The sequence below is a fragment of the Penaeus japonicus genome, unplaced genomic scaffold (genome assembly GCF_977035675.1).
Source record: "Penaeus japonicus unplaced genomic scaffold, GWHDUDI00000001_assembly GWHDUDI00000005, whole genome shotgun sequence".
NCBI lineage: Eukaryota > Metazoa > Arthropoda > Malacostraca > Decapoda > Penaeidae > Penaeus > Penaeus japonicus.
This window is the reverse complement of record NW_028234407.1, coordinates 7,399,896-7,423,895: the sequence shown is the minus strand read 5'-3', so window position 1 is coordinate 7,423,895 and position 24,000 is coordinate 7,399,896. Positions and strand designations below refer to the sequence as shown.

General features: G+C 37.6%; 2 protein-coding genes across 41 annotated transcripts in view; one reads left to right on the top strand and one right to left on the bottom strand.

Annotated features, from left to right (window-relative positions):
* The window catches only part of LOC122254250 (CLIP-associating protein 2), a 125,643-nt gene extending 108,923 nt beyond the window's left edge, over positions 1–16,720 (top strand). For 12 of the 36 annotated variants that reach the window (XM_086536920.1, XM_086536911.1, XM_086536921.1 and 9 more), the window contains 11 exons: positions 55–191; positions 2,036–2,113; positions 3,496–3,609; positions 4,746–4,805; positions 6,074–6,411; positions 6,564–7,088; positions 7,217–7,319; positions 7,650–7,869; positions 8,437–8,789; positions 8,950–9,138; positions 13,180–16,720. In XM_086536920.1, coding sequence (XP_086393046.1) covers positions 55–191; positions 2,036–2,113; positions 3,496–3,609; positions 4,746–4,805; positions 6,074–6,411; positions 6,564–7,088; positions 7,217–7,319; positions 7,650–7,869; positions 8,437–8,789; positions 8,950–9,138; positions 13,180–13,383 — 2,321 coding nt within the window. In that variant the 3' untranslated portion in view covers positions 13,384–16,720. The remainder of the gene's footprint in view (positions 1–54; positions 192–2,035; positions 2,114–3,495; positions 3,610–4,745; positions 4,806–6,073; positions 6,412–6,563; positions 7,089–7,216; positions 7,320–7,649; positions 7,870–8,436; positions 8,790–8,949; positions 9,139–13,179) is intronic. The other 24 variants (XM_086536927.1, XM_086536928.1, XM_086536919.1 and 21 more) reach the window with 12 other exon arrangements.
* Positions 16,721–17,120: 400 nt separating this feature from the next.
* Positions 17,121–24,000, bottom strand: part of LOC122254235 (uncharacterized) — a 1,188,590-nt gene continuing 1,181,710 nt past the window's right edge. For 3 of the 5 annotated variants that reach the window (XM_086536897.1, XM_086536899.1, XM_043017822.2), the window contains 7 exons: positions 23,707–23,952; positions 23,299–23,594; positions 21,464–23,186; positions 21,105–21,337; positions 20,855–20,990; positions 18,881–20,743; positions 17,121–18,461 (listed from right to left, as the gene is read on the bottom strand). In XM_086536897.1, the coding sequence (XP_086393023.1) occupies positions 18,301–18,461; positions 18,881–20,743; positions 20,855–20,990; positions 21,105–21,337; positions 21,464–23,186; positions 23,299–23,594; positions 23,707–23,952 (4,658 nt within the window). In that variant the 3' untranslated portion in view covers positions 17,121–18,300. Of the gene's footprint in view, positions 18,462–18,869; positions 20,744–20,854; positions 20,991–21,104; positions 21,338–21,463; positions 23,187–23,298; positions 23,595–23,706; positions 23,953–24,000 lie in introns of all 5 variants that reach the window. The other 2 variants (XM_086536898.1, XM_043017831.2) reach the window with 1 other exon arrangement.

Below are 24,000 nucleotides of genomic sequence, written 5' to 3'. Positions count from 1 at the left end.
TATATGTTACTAGGTGTCAGTAAAGAGAATTTAATTTTCTAACTCCATTTCCAGGTGCCTCTGAAATGCCTCCCCAAGTCCCAGGGAAAGCTCGACAGGTCATGGCCCAGAAGATCCTACAGCAGAGTCGTGAAGCAGAGAGTGCGTTAGCAGACGCACTGGTGAGTCTGCCACCTGGAGGAGGAGTTCTTGTAAGTACCTACCATTTGGTGCATGTGCATCTGAATATCACCATCCTCAGTAAATTTGCAAACATAAGACTACACTGCTATATCATACATGTGAAATATACATCATAAATGCTTACTTTTAGCTTAATTCTACAAAAATGCTTCTCTCTATATCTATGGCAAATATAGCTTTTGCTTTATAGTTGTAGAGCTGAATTTTTTAGAGAATATATATATATCAGTAAATTGAGTTTAAAGTTTATCATTGCTTTACATTTTTTCTTTTTTGGTCTCTATCTAGAACAAAAGTTTCACTCTAAGAAACTTTTGTTATTAGATGACTCTTCCATTCATATACATAAACATTCTGTTTTATGCTTCCTTCACTATATGTACATGTATTTTTAGTCCTAACATTTTAGGCAGAGAGTTCATTATACCTATTTCCTTTTCTGTATCCTCATTCCCTTTCTTATTTATTCAATGTTGTTGTTTTTTTTTAAATAATAATATATTTCTCTAATCCTTCTCTCCATACTGTACTATATTTCTCTTTGCCTTTTTCTGTATATTGTTTTTCTTCTGTCATCTCTATGCTTGTGATCATCAGGAATAGCAACAGAAGGACACACTCTTATGTAGGAAAGAAGGCTCTAGCAGTTATCATTTTGTTCTGTCCTACAGGATATTTTCTGAACTAGCAATAGTAATGTCATTGGAGTTTTCAGTTCTTTTGTACAATATTCTTTAACACACTTCTATTTTGTCATGCTTGAATGATATAAAAGCTTTTACTGTAAGAATGTATGATAAAATCAGTTACAAGATGAATTCCTGTGTTTAAACAATTATCACCTTGGACTTTTTCTAAAGTTTGCTATAATGTGATGAAATATTTGATATAATATTCCTTTCTCTTTGCTCTTCTGAGATCACTTGATGCGGGTTTCCTTAATGTTCTCGCTTTCTCACCTGTCTTATACCCTTCTTTTTTGTAGTCTTTTTTCATCATTAAAAAAATATTTCAGGTGTAGTTAGGTCATGATCATTTAACTCTTTTTTTTTTTCCTTTTTCTTTTTTTTTACAATTAATATTTGGTTTTGTTTAGGGGATTTGATCAGATTTATGATGATTACTTAATAATTCAACAGAGTATTTGTGCAATGAGGATGAGGAAGAGTCCTCTCCATTTGTAACTATACATTTATGACAGATACAAATGGATGTATGTGAGTGTGCAGAAGGGGCCCTTGACTAGGTTATGGCTATGATTGTATGTCTGACTGGACTGACTTGGGTACTTTGTGAAGGAGAGATTCTTTCAGTGAGCATCAGACAAAGTAGTAGCAACTATATAAGTGAATTTTTATATAAGTGAATATTTTCTATTGCAAAGGTTTAGATAGTTGTGTTTTAAGGAAGCTTTTTGTAATAATCTGTAATTACCAAAGGGAAAGAAGAGTAATGAACAGGTTTTTGAAACTTGAGGTATCGGAGAATGAGAGCCAGAAAAAAAAGACAATGATAAAGTCGGAGAACTGGTTAAAGGTATTCAGTAATTGTTTGATTCAGAGAAAAAAAGGTATAGAATATTTTTTTAGAATTGGAAAATGTTTTTCTTTGTTTTTATTTTGCATCAAACAATACAATGAATGTATAAGGCCATACCCATTCCATATGTGAGTGAGTCTTTTGAAGTATTTCCATTTGCAATGTGAAGAAATAGAAGGAATTATTCACATAATTATTTCCTTATTTCCTTATTTTTAAAAATATGTGTCTAGTTGAATGTGTACGAGTCAATCTGCATAACCATCAACCTTTCATGTGTCAGCAATTAGGACGTGAACTCTCATTTAAACAGTGCGAAAGATCGAACTACCCCGGTAGGGTTGATCGATGCGATAGAGCTGGAGGAGAGTACCAGACTTACCGTCAACCTGTAAGTTACAAAAAAGACGAAACAGAATTAAACCGTAGATGAGATATTCTTTACGATAAGCCATTTTTTTTCTCTCTAAATACCTTTTTGTATTTGCCTGTGTTTTCCACATTATCACTGAATGTATAATTCACTTAGAGTAATGATTACAAATAAATGAATAAAGGTATCACCTGTTTAAAGCACCTTTACTTTGTTATGTGTGATGTATGTCACTGTAGACACCTGTTGATTTTATTTTACTTTTATTTACTAGAGTTCTATTACAGGAGTACTAGCTGAATGTATGTCTAGAGTGAGTGAGAGCTTGGAAGTACGTAAGCATGAAAGCCATGTAATTCCATGCACAAAAAAGATGATTTCCAGTATTGTTTCTAGTATAATCATTATTATTTTTCTTAGAGAATGGTTTAGTGTTTTGTATATGGATTTTAAACCTTAGTATCATAATGACAAGAGCTCAGTTTGATTTTGATTATCATGTAAATTTGATTTTTTTCAGTGCTGTGCTTTTAGCTTGAACTGAATTAATTTCTTCATTAGAGGATTCAGATAAGCTAGATACAGACATATTTTTTAATATATTTAGTTGCCATAATGTGGGCAGTAGCTTATAAAGCTTTTCACAAGGTTCAAATTGGTAGCAAGGATCACTATATATTTTTTTTTTCTTGCACTGCTTACTAGCCAGCTTTCAATGGGCATTCACTTAGCTATTGGTTATGCCAGTCCATCACTGTAAGACTCGCTCACTGCTTCCTATCACTCTGGTTGGTTGCACATGCACTAGTTGGCTGGGTACTACTGCAAGATAGGAAGGAAGGGGTCCTTTTAACAGAGCTTTTTAAATCACCTATAGTTAACTTTTTTTTTCCTCTTTTTTTTTTTCTTTTTAGTAGATAGCATTTTTTCACATTAACACCCTCTTATTGTGAATTGTATATACAATGTTTCCCTCCTCCTTTTTTCTTCTTTTTTTTATCTCTGTGATGGATTAAACCCTTCCTTCTTTTCACTCCATTGTGTTTTTGGTGATACTGCCTCTATGAATTGCTCTGTAGTTGAAAGTAGTGATATACATTTGTATTTATACACATATTTTTTGTTATTATCATTATTGTTATCATTATTTTATTGTCAATGATGTAAGGAAGTTCATGATCTTGTTATTTGGACTTTCACATTAATTTAGGGAGTCCCTTTTTATCTTCCTTTTTTTTTTTCCTTTTGCAGAGATAAAATCTAAAAAATTATGGATAAAAGACCTTACATTGATAAAGAATCCATGCTAATGGGCATTGCTTCTTACTAACTTCTAAGTTGTTAATTTTTATGATAATTGTTTCCCATTGCTTGCCTAGTAACCAAATCTCCGCACACAGCGTTCTCCAAACAGAAAGATGTACAGTAAAGCCTTTGAGGACCAATCTGACAACGATAGCGAGACCTCCAGTATTTGCTCTGAACGTTCCTTTGACTCCTGTAGGAGAAGTGATGTAAGTTGGTCCGCCAATTTTGGAGTCTCAAGAACCTAAGGGCCAGCAGGAGAACAGCATTATGGACAATGCGCCCGAATACCAAGCAAGCTTACAGCAGTCCTATAGTGCATCGTCTTAACAGTATAGCAACTGCAGACTTAGTTATGGGGATAGTTCTGCTTTGAAAGCTAAACATGCATTGTTTTTCTGGTAAATTACAACAAGGTTTTAAACATTCAGTGTGAATGCTGACAGATATGCACTCCTTGAAATGAGTTCTCCTGCTCCAACTAAGTTATTGATGACTCCTTCCCATTTTGAATGAAAAAATTAGTGTCTTGTGATGTGTTGCTTATAATGACTATTACATGATGTCCAAAAAAGATTAAAAGACATGGTATTACTAAGACATTATGCAGTACATAGATAGCTAATTAAGAGTAAATAAACCAAAGAGTGAGCAGACATGGCAACTTTATTAAAGCTCATCTTTTTAGGACATTGGCCTATTTAAGATTTATCCAAAGGGCTGATTTTAAGCCAGTACTTTGTTTTTGGAAAAATTTAAAGTGCTTCTTTTCTTTTTGCATTTATATATCTAAATGTTGCCTTCTGTGTCATGATTTTTATAGTTGTAATTGTGTGTTGTTTATGTGAAATTCTGCATTACATTATGAGAAATGGCTTTTCAAAGACTAATACTTTTTAGAATGCTAGATTCAAGGAAGACATTTTATCTGCATGAATCATTGTAGCAATGTAAGATACGGTACTACTACAGTGCCATGGTATTGTCCCATGCCATGGCAGTCCCCCTCCTTTTATCTCTCCATATTAGACAGCTATACCAAGATATACTAGCTTGGGGCAATAAGTGTACATGAACCCCCACATCCCCTCCCTCCTATCAGTTCAGTTGGCAATGAGGCTGTTCAATGCATGAATGTTCATTGTAGTGTATTATTTTGTAATGTAGATCATTCTCCTTTTTGCATTGAGGCCCATCACTATACCAGTGGGAAAATCTACCAAAGGTTATACAGACATCTGTTGATAGCCTGGTTGCCACATTTGATTCTGTTGCAGATGGTGTTTTGCGTTTGATTTTTTTTTGTATGTAGCTTATCAATGGTTCTCTTCTTGCCGTACCCTAGCAATTCTGGTACGGATCACAACAACGTATTCTCAAGGAAGTGTGGGAGCCTACAGTGAAGGTGAGATAATTTCATTGAGTAGATTTCCTAATTCTAGCTTTCTCCTCCCCCTGTCTATAGTCTCAGTAGATAATGTGACTTCTAGACAACAGGCTAGTTGTTCTGATTTATTTTTATGATTTCCTTCTCCTTTCTCTCTTTTTTTTTATCTCACTGTTGAAATTTAATGAAATTTCTTCTCCTTTACACAAGGATATGAGTTCAATGCCTGTTGTCTGGAAAGAATACAGTGTCATATGTGTTAGTCTGTGTCTTTATGTTTTAATTTTTGTTTTAACGTTGATGGAGTGGCTGATTATCCCTTATTTTATTCTTTTGTTTAAGTTCATTCATTTTATTCAGCCCTAGTAAGTGGACACTGAACAGGGAGTCCCTTCACATAATCAGTTCCCTATAGACACTACATACTGAACTGTAGGTATATGGTGATATACCATGAAATGGCCTCAGGTTTTTATGAATCCTGGATGGACTACTTTTGGACTTTTTGTATTTGCCACATTTTTGTTTTTGTTTTATTTATTTATTTTATTTTATTTATTTTTTTCTGTATTTCATATTCTGTGTTCGTTTTGTCACAACCTTTAACTCACTCAGTGACTCACCTTTATCCTGCTTATTCATATAATTTAATGTATTAAAACTCTTAGTCATTTTAAATATATACATAATTTTCTAATCAGCTTGCAGTACTAAAAGAATTAATACTGCATGTCTGCTGTTTTATAAGGATGCCTCCATTGTCAGTGGCATCAGAAAGCTAATTTTTGCATTTTGTTTTTTTCCTTTGTTTTTTTTTTTTGTATGTTGATGTATTTTGTCAATATATGGAGGTTAAATATCAGATTGAATACTTTTCATTGTAGTCATATGTGTGAAAACATTGCAGAATTGGCATGTTGGCCAACCATGTGCTTCAGCATCAGTAGACATATTGTACTATTATGAAAGATCAATTTTTTTTATTGATAATATAGTATTTACATTTTCATTTCTAAATTTATATTCTTTTGTTGTTGAAGGGAAAAGGTATTCTTAGAGTATCATCATAGAAGTATTGCTTTAAAAATATCTGTATGCTTTGCAAATAAAGGTAAGTATGTTATGATGAGAAATTAAGTGTGTATTGTATACTATGAAATGAAGTTGCAAATCATATCTTTTATTTCCTCTCACTCTTTGCCTTTCTTTCCCTCATTGTCATTCTCAAAAGCAGTTTTCCACATTTTAAGGACAATTTGTTCATTCTGCATCTCTGTGGCTTCCAGATGCAGGACGTGAGTGACATCATCCTAAACTGCGCGTCAACTCACTGGGGCGACCGGAAAGAAGGCTTGATGGCTCTTCAGGCATTCCTTCGTGGCTCACACATGCTCACCGGCTCGGAGCTGAAGAGGGTCACCGAGATCTTTACCAAAATGTTCATGGACGCTCACACGAAGGTGTTCACGCTCTTCCTCGACACCTTAATGGAGCTGATCATGGTACACAAAGCTGACCTGGGCGACTGGCTCTACATTCTTCTTACAAGGTTGCTTAACAAATTGGGATCAGATCTGCTGGGATCTGTGCAGACCAAGATCCACAAAACTTTAGATTTAGTCAGGTGAGTGACTTTTACTTCTTTTTCTTTCTTACTGTCTCTTTTTTTATTTCTTCCCATCACGTATTCATTGCTGTACTTTGATGATTTTGTTGCTTGAAATGAAAGCAGAGGACCTCGTTTGAATTCTACCACATGCCTCCTTTTCTTTGCAGAGACTCATTCCCGTGTGATCAACAATTCATTGTTCTAATAAGATTTCTAGTGGACCAAGCTCAAACTCCAAACTCCAAGGTGAAGGTGGCAACGCTGACGTACCTCAAGTGTCTAGTGGATGTGATGGACCGTGGCGACCTCACGGCATCCCCCGACACCCCAATGGCCCTGGCCAAGATCCTCACCTGGACTGCTGACCAGAAGTCCCTGGATATCCGGCGGGCAGCATCAGCATCCTTCATTGCAATGTTCAACTGCAACATCACTGAGTTCACAGCACTCCTGCAGCAGCTGCCTTCTGCCTGCCAAAGCACAGCGTCGCAGATCATCCAGAGCCACCTCAAGAGAGCGGCCAGTTTGGATGCCTCGCCCTCCTCCCTCCCTACCCGCACGCCTCCCAGTGCTGGCGGGACTCCCGTGCTTCAGAGCCCCAATACCTCACTCCCACGCTCGCACCGGTCATCGCGCCACAATACTATTGATTTTGATGATACTGAAAATCTTAACCCAGAAGAAGTATACAGGTATGTAGCTTTGTAAACGATGTGAAAATGTTTTACTAGTATGTTTTTTACTTTCACATTGACTTTTAATGTTGAATTAGTAACTTTTTGTATGAACTTATATTTTAAAGCATATTTTTTTGTTCTAGGAGTTTGAAACGCACAACAGCAGAGATCCAGAACTATAGCTTCGACCTGGATTTAAGTAGTCGCAGAGATAGTTTAGAAAAACATAGAGATTCTACGTCACAGGTGAGAATACCACATCTCTGCTGGTAAAAAAGATTTTTCATTTTGTTTTTACTCTTTAAGGTTTTCAAAAATATATTCTCTGACTTCTTATTTTAACACTCATTTATGTATAGTTGTCATTGATGTACTTTTGATGTTATGTAAATTTTATGCTACTATTTATGGAAAAATTTTCCTTCATTAAAGTTTGTTTCTTATCCATATATACTCAATATTATAATCATGATAAACTTTGAAGCACTGTCCCTTTTTCAAAATATTATAAGATTAAACCCCTTTCTGCTAAGTGCAAAAATATATTTTTGAGAGAATAGAACCAACAGAAACTAGGTGTTCCTCCCACAGGACTCTGGGATTAGCCAATTATCAGCTGGCGGAGGCGACCTTCGCACCATAGACACAGTAGACGACAAGGGCGTTGAGGACACCAATGGCATCCTGTCGGGAAGATCCTCTAGTGTCTCATCTCCCACGCATCGCAACCTCTCCATGATGTCCGACTCTTCGAGAAATGGACTCGACACCCTCACGGATGATGATCTCGGTAGAGGTATTTTTTGATTTGGCTTCTCCTGTTTGGTTCGGGGTCAGTAAGCCTAAGTTGCTGCATGCTATATCCTGTGCATTGGATGCTACTGTGCAATGTGCAGAAGTTAAGTTCTTGTTATTTTTTTTTAGTCATTATATGTTTTTCTGTTACTGTCTTTATATTAATGAGGAGTATTGAAATTATATATTCTCATTTAAGAAAAGAACTATTGTGAATATCTTTACATTTTTCTTTATTTTTGTATCAATATGAATTTTTTTTTCATATAGTATGCATGATTTTATGTAGATTTTATTACCAGTTAAGTTGGGGGCATTTTGTAGTCTCTTGTGTTGTTTTTGCAGTCAGTTCATATTGTATTAAATCCTTTCCCATTTAAGATTGGCAAAATACATGCAGATAATTTTGTAATGAAATTATTCAAATTATTCACAAAAGATTAGTGAATTGTTAGGGCAACTGAATGAAGATGAGAGATTTCAAATTATGCCTTTTGGAACTGATCCTTTTTTAAGCTAAGAAATGTAATATATTTTAGAATCTTCATTACTTTATGAAATTTTCCAGGAGATGGACAAGAAAGTGACGCTGAGGTAATGTCTGGTGTGGTAGCAGAGCTAGGCAACACTGAGGAGGGACGCACACCGGAAAAGCGTGCCGCGCTGACATCTCTAATAAGGCTGGCGCGCACAGGATCCACTCTAGTCTGGAACGAGAACTTCCGTGCAGTGCTGAGGTTGTTGTTAGAGAGTCTTGCATGTGATGATGGAGGTCAGCGTGCCCTGGTGCTAGCCGTTCTGACAGAGATGATGAGGAGAAGTCCCCTCGTGCATCACTTCCTTAGTTTTTCGGAGCTTATCATCCTTAGGGTACTCAATGCACATGCTGACAAAGAAAAGGAGGTCCTTCGAGCTGCAAGTGTAAGTGTTTATTTGCAAAGATAAAGAAAGAGATTTATGTTTGTGGAAATATTGCAATCAAGTTCAAAGTAGGTAGTCTTGATTGAATTTCTTTGTGGATAAGGACTAAAACCTATATTGACATATTCAATAACTAATGATGTGCTTCCTGATCCTCCAGGTTTGTGCAGGAACTGTAGCAGAAATCCTTCCTCCTGAGGTCGTGATTCGGGTGTTGAAGCCTCTTATTCAGATGGGAGAGTATCCAGTGAATCAAGCGGCCATCAAAATGCTCAATAAACTGGTTGAAGCCCACCAACCATCCATTGTAGCTGCAGCATTGCCTGAAATCATGCCTGGACTCATTAAGGTTTGTGGAGTATAGCAGTTTTTTTTGTTGTTGTTGTTGTTTTTTAAGAGGCCATATTTTCATCATGAGATATCTGGCTAGTATTGTAGATTATAGTCTCACTGTAGCACTGTGAAATTCCAAAACTGAAGACTAGTTGGAGTTGCGCAATTTGTGATTTAAGTTTGTCAGAGGACGAACAGACCCTGAGGGAGAGGGGGAAGAGGAGGGAAATTGACTTATATCATGTTAGGATGACAAGTGTGAGGCTTTCTCATGACTAGATAATGTCCAGCCTACTGCATCAGCTTTAAACTCATAAAATTCCTGCATCATCCCTGATTAATATTAATAAATATTGTACACAGTGGATGATTATTACATAAGACTGACAGAAGCTTAATAATGATATGATGCCTTTAATCAGTTACACAAATGCATGAGAATAGACACATGTGACACAGCTAATAGTTAATAATGGTTGAAGAAAGAAATTATTATGAGTAATCACCATAAATATAAAAGCTTCCAGAAAGGATTTTGAAATCTTAAAATTGGAAAAATCATCAGCTAAACCTTTTCCTCTTTGATGTTCAGTAAATGCTAAGCAGTTCTTGGGAGATGGTAACGTGTCATCAGAATGATATAGATAAATATAAAAGAGCTTTACTATGCATGTCATTATTAAAGAAAGAAAAAAAAAAGAAAATAGCCATGACCAGCTATGATAACTTGCCATTGTGTAAAGAGTGAAATGATAACATTTATTATGACAATATTCTACATTTTGTGAAATCTCCTAACTTCATTGGTTCTTTTTTCAGTTGAAAGAAATATTGGTTCACATATTTTACATCTTCTTTTCATGTTACTCCATACTGTAAATAGGAATGTGTTTGGAGTGTTTCTGTGTTATAGCACATGATAGTTGTTGTTTTTTTCAGAAGAGGAGAAAAAAAAAAAAAGAGATATCACTTCATTTTGGTAGCATAGAACACCAGAGTGTGTGAATTATCCTCTCAAGTGGAAGGATTTTGCTCCTCCTAGTTCCTTATTCTTTTCTCTAGTTATGAAGAAGATAAACCCCACGTAAAAAGAGAAGGTCATTTGTTTACTGATTTAAAAGTGTACACTGGAATTTTTAACGTACACTCAATAGCATCATTTACATTCTGTCTTTCTTTTCATCTTTGCCTCTTCAGCTGGTAAGCATGACTTATTTGATTCTGATGACTGTTATGAGTGTCAATCAGGATGAATCTGATAGGACTTCCATAACTTTCATGGTTTACGATGAGTTCACTTTTATTTTTCTTTGTTTTTGTTTTCTTAAGATATGTGCATGACAGTAGGTGCCTAATTTCACATGGCTGGAAGAAGAAAAAACAAAGTGTGTCTCAGATTATACTCTCCAGGAGCAAGCAATGGCCCTCCCACCCCCACCAAGCTTTGGTTTACAAGTCACAGTTAGAACACTGCAGAACACCCTCTTTGGTTCCTCCTCACACCCCATCACTGAAGCTAATGTAGCATTTTCATTTGATATCTATTTATTTGGTTTGAGATAAGAGCTTGCTGTCCTTCCCCCCTCCCCCTAAAAAAACGGAGGTTGGACTTTGAATGATGAGGAAGAACTGAAAATGTGAACTTAAAGACAAGCAGGGATTTTTAAGAAAACATTGTTGTTAGATTCTTTCCAGTATGGTTGATAGACACATTTCTCCTTTTGGTAAAGTTTGAGTAGCATTTGATAGTTTTACATTGCAAGCTACGTTTCTAAGTCATGATGTTATGTTGATAAAGGGCAATAAATAGATGCAGAATCTGTATTAATGTAGGTATCTTGAATATTGTTATGATAAGTATTTAGTCATTGATATAAATGTGCATTATGTGTAGCAACTGCTGCCTTTCCTTGCACATGCAATTTAAAGTTTGTATTTGTTTTGCTTTTTGAGTCTCGCTTACCTTCTTAGTAGTCGGCTATGTATGTTTTTTTTATTTTTTTTGTGATCTGGAAAGAAATTTATCCTTGTCTTTCTTGAATGCCAACAAAAACATTCTGGTTTGATGTAATTCATAACCAAGTATTTAGGTCTGCTCCAGAAATAGGAAGGGTGAATTCTGTTACCTATTCAGCCTAAAAGGATAAATCAAACAAAACAAAACTGTGAAAAATCCTTATGTGCCAACTTGTAGTATCTTGTGATATTTAATTGTTCCAGTATTGTTTTTAATGGAAAATTCTCCTCATAGTTTTTACTTTGAAAAAATCTATCGGATTTTTATTTTATTTTATTTTGTTTACAAAATTTTAAGACCCAGTTACAGTTTTTATTTTATTTTGTCTATAAAAAGGGCACAGTACATTTTTTTTATTTATTTCAAGTCCATGTACAGATTTTTTTGTAGAAAGTAAATGGAATATGAATATGACTCTGTCAATGAGAAAACATTTCTTTAGCAGACAATCTGGGACTTTGTGATATACGCCATCATCATTTTTATTTGAAGACCAATAAGACACTATTCATTCACCATCCCCCCTTTGTTTCCACATGGCAAGTAGTATTTGTATGATATTTCTTCATGAATGGAACCTTCACAGAAAGATAAGTCTGTAAGACAGACTATCAGTGCAACTGTAGTGTTATTGTTAGTAGTGATACTTTGTGGCCTAATGAAGAAAGTATGCTATGGTTGACCATAGATTTTGGCATATATTTTATATGTACATATACAATTAGCAGAATTCCATTAATCCTATAATTCATGTTACCTCATGCCAGTAGATATCTTGATATGGCTAAAATTATTGGAAGTAGTTTTAGTGTGCACATATAGCATTGAAATGTTCATGGAAAGTATAATCCTGCTGAGACAGATTCTACAGCCTAGTTTCCGTTTGTTAATGATATTGAGAGGCTGTGACAGTATTTCATTTCTGTAATGACGATTGAGTATACTGTTTTCTGTTATGTTCCCTTTTCTTTATGTAATGATCCATAGAGTCTGTTTGAAATAAGTTGTCTGTGAAATTTTTAGCTGGAATTTTATCATGAAATGACCAGTGACAGGAAGGTATTTGATATTTGATATTTCGATGCATATGGAAGCTATCAGATGCCTCCGACTTATATGGAAAACCTGCCACAAAGCAAAAACAAGTGCTAGCACTGAATTACAGATGCAGTCAAATTTTAATATGTGTAACACTGATAAACCTACTTCTGTGTAGTCCTAAGTGTGTTCCTAAGTACCCCCTTTTGACTTCTCTCTGTGTCTTGATACCTAGGCCAGCAAGTCTTTGAGATATGCGCATAACTTTGACAAAATAATGTTATGAGCAGCTGTATAAGTACAGTGTTTCCGTATCACTCGCTGTTATAGAAGGAGAATAAGCCAATCATCTTGAGCATGGTTTCCAGAAATAGGAAATTACATTACATGCATCAGCTTAAGCACAGTTGCTTAGACTGAGGTTGTACTACCACAAAAAGCTTTTTGAGTACTCTTGAATGCTTTTTTCCTAGCTTTTATTGACAATGTAGCTGAGCTTTTATAGAATTAAATCATATGACCTGCTTGCATTATAAGTGAATTTTAAAGGATTTGACTTATAATTGTTATAAAATCACATGATACAGCAATGAGCTTTTAGCTTTGGAAGAAATATATATGAAACATATATTTAAGATTTAAGAACCATAGTTACATTATTTATGTGCAATTTTCCTGATAGTTTTACAAGTTAAGTTTGTGTCTGATGTTGATATCTTTGAATAAAAAATATGTGGTAGTAAAATCATGGATAGATCATTTTTATGCTTATAGAATTGGCTTTTATGATGACAAAAACTACTAACATCTTTTGGAAATAATCTGAGGATTATTATGATGCACATTTTCTTTCAGTGAGAACAGGAAAAAAATTATCAGATGGAGTGACAATTCACCTTAAATCATACATTGGGATTGATAGGAAGTGTGGCTATCATGTGCTCCTCTTCACATGGACATAGGAAGACATTGCTATAATAATATACGTTTCATTACTTCCAGGCATACGACAACAAGGAGTCCTGTGTACGCAAGGCCTCAGTGTTCTGCATGGTAGCACTGCATAATGCCGTCGGAGAAGATGCCATGCGGCCACACCTGGAGAGCCTCACAGGATCCAAGTTGAAGCTCCTCAACCTGTACATCAAGCGTGCCGAGACCCAGAACTCGGGAGCATCTTCTCCAAAGTCTGAACCACCACCTTAATAATAATACTATATGTGGAGGTGAAAAAAGGCGGGTGTTTTGGGGATAGGGTTGGGGCTAGGGGATGTGGCAGAAAGATTAATTTTATTGAACCTTTAATTGGCTCAAAAAAGGAACAAGAAAAGATTTTTTGTAATTAGACATTTTGGAAATAACAGAAAGAATCATAAAAAAGCTCTGTAAAATATAAATGACTCAGATTTTACTAATTGATATTAGAATAGGAAATATAGTTGGCCAACAGTTGCTAATTTTATGAATACTGTTGTATCTAGATGTACACAATATTTCTCTAAGAATTATGGAAATAGAATCTGCCCATGACAGTTTTGGCACAAAATTATAGAAAATATGTCCTTGGAAGGTGAAGTGCTTATTAAAATAAAACAAGGACAAGGCTATTGTGTGTAAAATTGTGAATTTATGAATGAGTGCGTTGGTTGAGAGAACGTGACTCAAGGTTGGATTGACTCCTCAACATTGTGGTGCCAGGTGGTTCTACCATAGTTTTACCAGTAGTTTTTACTGACATATTTGCTTACTTGGCAATCTTTGTGTGATAGATTACTTTGTGATTATTGATAACATAGATATGGCTTATCCTGGCAAAGTGAAATATTATAAACCAACTGTAGGATGTTAAGGAGCAGCAAATGTGCCATTAGGGGTGCAGTTCATGTTAACTAAAGGAGTTTACACTTGTTTCTTGCTGCCTACCTTCAGTTTCTCCTGCATGGTCTACTCTCTTCTCTTGGAAAAGAAATGTCAAGTTAAATATTAATTCCCAATAAAGATGATATGATTATTAACAATAGTATAACTCATATTATTAGGGGCTGGGAGCTAGTCAATTGTGCTTGGAGGTGACACCATGATAGTCTTATATGCCTTTGTTTGTAACCCCTTTAGCTGACATAATGATACTAATGTGATTGGTTTTCACTGGTCTCTTGTAACTATACAGTTGCTCTACATCTTATTCAATTGTTGACTTGGGTCTGAATGTAACTGACTGCAATGCCTCTGACTCTGATGATCGATCACCTGGTGTGGGACGACCATAATGGTCATTTGAGACGAGTATAGACGGATGTGTGGGGCCCACCATTCCAGAAGATTCCCATGCGCCTGATGGCTTTGTGTGAATGCAGACATGGAATGTAAGATAGTGCTGTGTTTGTAATATAGTTGATGTACATACATGCTCTTTTTTTTCTCAGTGGTCATGGATACTAAAGTTCTTTTTATTAATACAACCAGGTAATTTTTATATGCATCAGATAAGTTACTTAACCCCACCACCTTCATTAATTCAATGGGTTTTTAGCATGATTGTGTTGATAGACCGACTTGTTAAGGATCACTTGATATTCTCAAAATGAGCTCTTAACAAAGACTGAGCTTATCACAATTTATGAGATCATCAGCAAGTTTGAGCTTCAGGATGTATATGTATATGTATATGTATATGTATATATATATTTATATACATATATGTATATGTATATATATGTATATGTATATATATGTATATGTACATGTATATGTATATATATGTATATATATGTATATATGTATATATATATGTATATATGTATATATATATGTATATATGTATATGTATATGTATATGTATATATATGTATATGTATATATATGTATATGTATATGTATATATACATAACATATATATACATATTTGAAAGGCACAAGTTCTCTCTTTTTCAACACAGAATTTGAGCTTAACAAAGTATTACCCAAAGCTCAAAGTAACTGATTATATCCTACCATGTTAAATAGCCTTCAGTGTGCATAGTCAACAAGCTTAGCAACACTACTGTTCTTTTATGGTATGATAATCAAATGTAAGAAGTTTTCAAAATGCTGCTGATAAAGGATGTATAATAGATAAGGGTGAAACAGTTGTAATACAGTTTAACCATATACTGACATGTATTAAAGTCTAATACATTTTTAATTATTTCACTTCTTTTTTATTACCATGCTTCCTGATGCTTTACTTTCTTGATCACAGAATTTCTGTCAAAAACTGAATTCATGGATCATGGTTTGAGTCCCACAATTGACTGCATGACCATATAAGCAGGTGCTCAGACAAGGTAATTAAGGGATTTGCACTTGCTGTATATCATTGCTTTCAACTAAATTCATTACTTTCTGGATTTATTGTAGCTGTGGAAAACAACTTGACATGAGTGGTTCCAAATTGTGGTTAAGCTCACAAATACTAAACTAAGATTTGAGGTCCCAGTGACTGGTGCAATGACTTGCTTGTGCTGACTGTTGGGGCAGCAGCTGGGCGGGATCGTCCACCACTACATGTCTTTGACAGGAGCAGCTATTTTGAGTCTTTGAGGCTTATGCAGGCTTTAAATCTGTGTTGCAAATATTGTGGACTCGAAAAAAAAAAAAAATCAATTGCTCATCAGTAGTGATTTTCTGGTATTGTGAAGAGTACTTTGTTTGATCTTAGAACATATACTTCAGTTTGTATACTAATAGAGCTTTAAGTGAGAACCTTTTTTTCTCTGTGGCTCATAATTGCTGATCTTGTCTCATTTTCAAATCATGCTATAGCTGTATATAATGATTTATGTGCCAATGAGTTCTTTCTTTTCCATAATTGTGATAGCCTGATTTTGTAGGAGTGATGTGTCTTGTAGTCCAGAAGTCATAAAAATCTTTTCATTAGTTGTATTATTAGTATCTTCATTGCCCACATTTACAATTATTCTTTCTTCCATATCAAAAATTAAATGTTCTTGATTAAAAGGTCAGTGGCATATCTGTTTCATGAACTGTACTTATTAGACCATGTTGCCTGTTGCTTTTTTTTCTTTGCTGACAAAAAATAAAAACTTTTCTGAAGGTGAATTTTATGATTTTTGGGGTATACTGATCTAAAGGCTCTGGAGAACTGAATATTATGGACATGTTTTACTTGATCATATTATTGATTGCAAAATTTGGGAGTTTCCAGCAGCTCATTCCTAGATTGTGAACACAATATTAACTACTCTCAAACTTTAGTTGTGGGGTTCATATGCAGTTCATTTTCATGCACAAGACTAGCTAGATCTGTGATTTTGAGCCTCTGTGATGAATTTTTTTTCTTTGATGTAAATGGGGAAAATGAGCCATATTGAACACCAATACCATATATTAATACTGGAAGGAATTTGAGCTTGATGGAAATAAAATGCAAGATTTGAAAGATGGAGTGTGATGATTGGTTAGTCGTGTAGGTGTGAGGGAAGCTGGCTGCCCCAAGTGACTCCTTTGCACATTCATTATCCTAATAAATCTCATTATAGTATGATGACATTTCATTCACCTTTTTCTCACACATTTCATGTGATTACTCTTTAATAGTTGCATTTATATTTGCAGCAAATTGCTATTGCAGATAATATTCATCCCAAAATCATTTCATTATGTATCATCTTTTCGTTGTTATTTTATGTATACTATATATATGTCAGAACAGGATCTTCTGCTGAGATCAACATAGGAAATTTGAATGTTCATTTCAGATAAATAAGTAGACTTTACAAGTGAAAAAGGTAAGAAGAAAGATGTCAAGTATTATTTTTGATGCTCTTATGTGTGCAATTGAACTTACATGCACAAGAAAACAAATCTAGACCTTTAGCAAAACAACTTTTTCAGTTTTAGAATGCCTTATAAATATTGAGGGGGAAGCAAAAGGACTTGCATAACTAAACAATCATTTTTATTTTACACAATACATGACTATGCTGGCAAAAGACCACCTTTATAAATATAGAAAAGAGATACAGTTCATACATACCTCTCTGTAATTTCTGTTTGTGGACAAACCTCACTATGTAAATTAACTATCTACCAATGTACATTCAATATATATTACTGTGTATTCTGTGCATTTGATTCGAGTAAATCACACATTATGCAACTGAGATAATCCTGCATAATCACCTGTATGCAGGAAACAATTGCTCACAAATATACAATAAGAATCACATTCACCAAGAAGCTAGGCTATTGACTTAGACTAAACAATAACCAAATTGCTCATAGATCACCAATAAATTGAAAAATGGAATCACTAAATCCATTTATATTATATATTGTATGGAATAAAGACTAACTATTTTATAAGGTTTACACTGGCAAAAATAAATTGCCTAAATTAGTGGTAATGTAAATAGTATAACCCCATTTTCCATTGAATAAAAGTGATCCATGATCAATTTCACATTGTTTACCCTATGGCGTTGTTTTCTTCACTATTGCCACAAAGTACATCAATTGGGACTGTGTTGTTGGTAAAAAGAATACAAAAAGTTGTTTGATAAATGTCATGAAATAAAGTCAAACAGTCTATAATTACAAAATAGTCACATGTCAATATGTCCAAGGCTAGAAGCTTGCTTTTATAGATATACACAACTTGGCAGTTATGAATTTGCTGATGCCTGATAAGTAAAATTCTTTGAAGGCAATATTATCTGGAAACAAGTCACAAATCTCATTTTCATTTGAAACCCATTTAATATAGTTATTATTGCAAATGAGATCATGGGCATAGAATAATACAAGAGTTTTATATATTTTCCAAATCTTTAGTAAATCTCTTCCTTGATCCTTAGCACATGTACAGAACAAAGATACAGACCTAGGACCTGAGCTGGACAGATTAAATGCAATAATTATAATTGCTTTTATAGATAATCACACAAATATGTTTTAAGATGCAAATTACACTAATGGCAAAGGGACAAATATCCAAATACATTTCCTGAAGAAAATTTTCATTGGATTGCAAAAGATATCAAGACCAACTTGAAAATGTATGAATTGAGATGGTTAAATAACACAGGAATAAAACACGTTGCGCTTCCACAGCCCCCAATGTCAGTTGATCAGAGTTTCACGTCGCTGTCTAGGCAGAAAAGCTGTAACAACAAGGACACGACTCCGGGCGGCTGCAACGCGCTTCTGCAAGATAACCGTCTCCCTCGCAAGCGCTTCCACAAAGGTGCGATGATCCATCGGCGAGTCCTCCTTTATGTGTACTGTAAGTGAAAAAGTAGGGATAATTAGATCCAAGTTTTCTTCTTTTTTTTTTTTTTTTGAAGAATTATGGTCTTATACATTCTACATAAGATTTTTCATATAATTTTTCAATGATAAAAATGATGGATACAATATACAATACAGTAGTGTAAAAACTTTAACCAGGTCTATCCTGTAGAAGGATACTGCAATACCATTATCTAAAAGGATACACTACCATACTGCGAATTAAAATACTCTATGGGATGGTACTTCTACAGATTTGTTCTGTGCTAATTCAACAGGAAGTTTCTAGGTACTATATCAAAGTTACAATCTACCTATTAAAACTAAGTAGCTTTTGAAAACTTAAAATAATGAAAAATTACATCTACAAAAAAACAAAAAATGTGCAGTTGCATACGTACGTTTGACTTACGTTCGTAGCTCCAGGAATCCGAAGGAACATTCAAATTCCCTTTAGCTTGAGCTAAGTCAGCTTTTAGGGCCCTCTGGATAGTTTTAAGAGATAGAATTTGCTGACGTGACGCCCTTAACTGGGGTATGTCTGCTGCTCTAGGGCGGCCTTCATATCTCTTCACATCCTCCTCAGACCATTCCTCAACTTGAACTTTTGATAAATCATCTGCTGCTTGAGGTTTAGGCTGAGGCTGCTGTTGCTGGAGAGCCTGAGACTGCGCCTGAGCGTCTCGTCTATGTTCTTCGTCCATCTCGGAATCCTGGGAAGAGCTAAATGAGGAACACTCAGAGTCTCGGGGGATACTCTCATATCCAGAGGATTCACCCAAGGAAGGGTTGGTGCCTAAGGACCCACTATTTGCTGCTGGATGGTGATGCTGGTGGTGCTGGTGATGCTGGTGGTGGTGCTGGTGGTGTTGGTGGGGCTGTAGATTCTGACCAGTCCTCCATGCCTCGCTGTTTTCCAGGGGTGTAGCACTCCCCTGAGTTGCAGCACCTGAATCATGACCAGAGTCGTATCCTTCCGTGGGTGTGGGGGCATCAGGGGGGTACATCAGGGTACACGTGTAGCGGTAGTTTCCTCTCATGCCTACAGCTGGGGGTTTGATTGCCCCGACACGAGCCGACTTTCCCCAACGTGTGCGTACTGATCCTGTTTCCCCTCGCCTGCCTACACTTTGCTTAGCTGCACTTTGTGAGACCACTCGTGAGGGAGACTTTATCAAGTTTTTTGAATTGCGATCGGGTGATTTAGAATTTTCTCTACTTTTAGCAGGGGTTTTTACTTTGCAATCTTTGAGTTTTGAGATATTTTTCTTGTTCTCAACTATCTTATTATTATTTTGTTTTGCTACCTTATATGGAGCTTTAGACTTACTTCTACCAACGCCTACACAGAGGAATTTTGAAAGTTTTGAAGTCTGCATCATATATTCTGAATCTTCACTTATGTTACTAACACAGTCACTTTCATTATCACTTTTCCCAGTAACCGTTCGCTCATCATTCACATCAATTACATCTTCATCTTTGCTGTAATCATATTGCACTGGGTTGCAAAGAACAACATTAGCTTCGACGTCTTCTATAAATTCTGGCAGAGAAACGCCATTTATGGGAACACGGTCTGCTAACTTTTCTGTGGAATCGGCCAATGGTGCATCCTTTAAATTTACACAAGTTTCAGACACATGCTGCTTTATGCTTGGGTTTGACGAACCATCGGGACTGTGCATGGAAGAAAAATTGAAGAACATAGAGGGGATGTAGGGTACCAAATCACTCTGTACATCACATGTGCAGTGATCTTCAGGGAAATCTAGGTCGTCTGTTCCAATGCATTTATCACTTGCCGAGTCCTCGAATGTGTCTAGAGGTCGGCTTAGCCACTGCGACTTGCTCCTCAGGGCCGACTCTAGCTTTAGGATGCTGTCGCCATGACGAAGACGCTTTTTGTTACAGTGTTGACATAGTTTTCCTTCTGCCTGAACAGGTTCACTACATATACTGTCATCTTCTAAGGGTGGCTTCTGATCCTCAAGTAACGAGTCTCGGCTGTTGGCAAGAATCTCTGCGAGGGTGGCAGCTTGCAACTTCGGTCCCCCTGTGTGAACCCGAGGACTCTGCCGCGCGAGTGTTCTGTACAAGTCATGAATCTTTGCTAATTCATGCAGATTCCTGTTAGCTACATCAGACTGGAGAGCTAAGCTAAGATCCTGACAGACTCTGCCATAGTCTGTGACCTCAAACAAACTAAATGGCCGAGAATCATCCTCATCAGAGTCATCCTCATCCCCAGTTTCTCCCATCTGAGAATATGAGTCTGAAAAATCAGAAAATATTTCAAATAAATTTTGGAGAGTGAAAATAAAGAATATCAACCAAATCCTTCAACCAAATCCTAAATCACCAACAAAAAGAAAAAGATTCATACCTGTGAATGTAGATGCACACGTCAAATTTTCTTCAGACAGAACTCTGAGAGGGTGGTCATCACTGGTTTCAACACTCATCACCTCACTCTGGCAGGGAGTGTCTGCGAGAGCTCGCACAATATCTTCCTCACATACCTGCAAAACCAGAATATGTTTGAACATGGTAATAGGGAACTCTTACAAAATATCTACTCAATGAATGATCATTACCAAATACAGTGGAAAAAAATGTGAGAACAGGAAACTTACTTGTATACTACAATCAACCGTTATGATAGGATAGTCTGGAACTTGGACTTCAATTAGTTCTGTGGAGTGATGTGTGCCTGAGGATGCTATGGATCGTCTCACCCAGCCTCGTCTTGGGGTTGAGCTGACATCGTCTCCATCCTGGCCCGCTTCCTCCTCACCTTCAGCCTGTAGTCCATCTGCTTCCTCAGCTGCTACAGCTGCCTCTAACTCTGGTTCTTCTAACACAGTGGCTGTTTGGAAAATTGGGCACAAGTTTTACATTAAGCTGATTATTTTTTACTATTACATACTTCCATAAAAGAGTGCTACTATCATCAATATCCTTGTTTAAAATGAACACCAAAATATATCCTTACCAAGACCCAGATGTGCTTGTCGTTTACACTCTTCCTCCTCACATGACAGAAGTGAGCTCAACTCCTCACACTCTTCGGCCAACGCTTCACACTGGGAACAGATGTCATCGATGGAAGGCTCCTCAGCCCCAGACTCCTCATCAGGGGAACATTGTGGCTCACTGCTCTTCTCCTCTACCAGAGATTCCTTTACTGGGGATTCGCTCTCACTGGGTGTCGGCTTCAGGTCTTCGCTCTTCTCTTCTTCAGGATCCTCTGAAGGAATAAGATTCTTTCTCTCGAGTTCCTCTATCAGATTTGGCTGCGGTGGCATGGCAGCATCCGGTCCGGCAGGTCGTCCTGGGCCAGATGGAGGATCTTCACTTAGGGTGTCTTGGTCGCTGTCGAGTGTTGATTCTTCACAAGTTCGGAACTGCGTGAGATGCGTGAACTGCTGCTGGGTTGCAGAAGTTTGTGCTGGTGCTTGTGCGGGTACTGTCTGCTGTTGTTCTAGCTGCTGCACAACCTGTGCTGTCTGGACTGCAACCCACCTCTCAATCATAGTCTTCTTGTGGTCATCCATAAAACCATATCCTGCTGGCGTTACCTGAGGCCCATCCACCCAGGTCTCTGATTTGTTTGTCTTCAATTTCTGTGCGGCTGCAACACGTGACTTGTGGACACGTGGCCCATCAATCCACTGTTCGTCAGAAACAACGCCGTCAGTAGCAGCTTTTGGGTTGGCACGGCCCTGCTGTTGCTGCTGCTGCTGTTGATGAAACTGCTGCTGCAACTGCTGAGTCTGGAGCTGATGATGGATTTGTTTTTGATGCTGTATATGCTGATGCTGTAACTGCTGGAATTCCTGTTTAAGCTGTTGGTTTTGAATAATTTGTTTATTTTGCTGTTGTTGAAACTGCTGCTGCTGCTGCTGCTGCGGCTGTTGTTGTTGCTGCTGCTGTTGTTGTTGTTGTTGTTGTTGTTGTAGTTGTTGCTGCTGCTGTTGTTGTTGTTGCTGCTGATATTGTTGTTGATACTGTTGATACTGCTGCTGTTGCTGTTGTTGCGGTTGTTGTGCATTTTGAAGTTGCAACTGTCTTTGTTGCTGGAGTTGGTGTGAAGGGATAGGGAGACGAGATCTCTGGAATATGGGAACCAAGTTATTGGGTTCCTCGTAGGCATTGTAGTTAAAGTGCCTGAGGTCACCTGGGACTAGAGGGCCAAGGGTGACTTGTGGTTTGAAGGAGGAGAGGAGGGGTTGCTGCCCAGTGTTGTTGTTGTATGACACCTTGCTGACGCCAGGCTGATGCCGAATAAAGCTTCCACCCGGGGACTTTCCGCTGTTAGCTGGGCTACTGGTGTTGCTGACTGTCCTTGGGGGAGGCAGAGGCTTCACGTGGGAACGCCCATTTGGAACAGATCGTGACGTGGGTGTCGGGCTGGCCGAGGCAGCGCGGCGCGTGTGTGCAGGTGTCGGCGATGCCGAATGGGGGCGCAGGTGTTCCATGGACCGAAGACGGGCGATGGGCCACATTTGTTGGTTGGTGTGGTGGGGCATGAACACAGGAGGATGCTCGTTGTCCGTAGCATCCCCAGGTCCTCCTCCACCTATGTAAATGACTGTATCACATGACTGCTCTGAGGAGGAGAAGTCCATCGAAGACGATCCTGCAGAAGTGTCACCGCCTGAGGATCTACTGTGGGAACCTTCAGAACTACCACCGGAGTTCGAACCTCCGAGACCCTGTGGAGAGGAGAGAAATAGTAAATTACATGATATAAATGACTAAAAATCATGATATTAGCAAACTTCATGATATTAAAGCATAAATAATGTTTAAACTAGAGCTACTGACCCTCAACTTCTTGCGCCTCATTCGATGAACGCGCGAGGCCAGCTGTAGCGTAGCGAGCGTGTGCTGCACGTGCCTCGGGGAGGGGGAAATGTGCACTACCATGGCTGCGTGGCAAGTCACCGAGCCCAGCGCCTCCTTCAGCAACATAGTGAGCTTGTTCTCCCGGTGAGGGAGGTATCTTTGACCGTTGAAGATCGCGAGGAGGACCGAGGTGAGCGCAGACAGGGACATGCCACCCCCGCTGCCACTGAGGTCGCCCACGTCAATCATGTGCAGGCGACTTCGACCGCCCACCACTGAAAAACAAATATTACCCGTTTTTAATCCTGTACCGCCTGTTGTACACTGTAACATCAATGAAGAATCATTATAAAAAACAACAACTAATGGAAAGAACAATGAACTTGCCTCCTCCTTTGCCCGATTTATCCACCGCATACTGGTAAATGTGCAACGTGTAGAGGAGCGTGGCCGAGCCGGGGGCTGGAGCCTGCTGTTGGCTGGACTGCGCCTGGGAGTGAGAGGCCCTCGCAGCGATGGCAACGTCGAGGTAATGAGCCGCAGCCTCGGGTGAGGGCGCACGCAGCTCTGCCACCGAGGACAGGTAGCCGCCAGTCGTATCTCGGAGCAATGCACTGGGGGAAGCCTCGCCATCTGGAGAACAGAGAATATTCACGTGACCTTCTATACATCAGTACATCT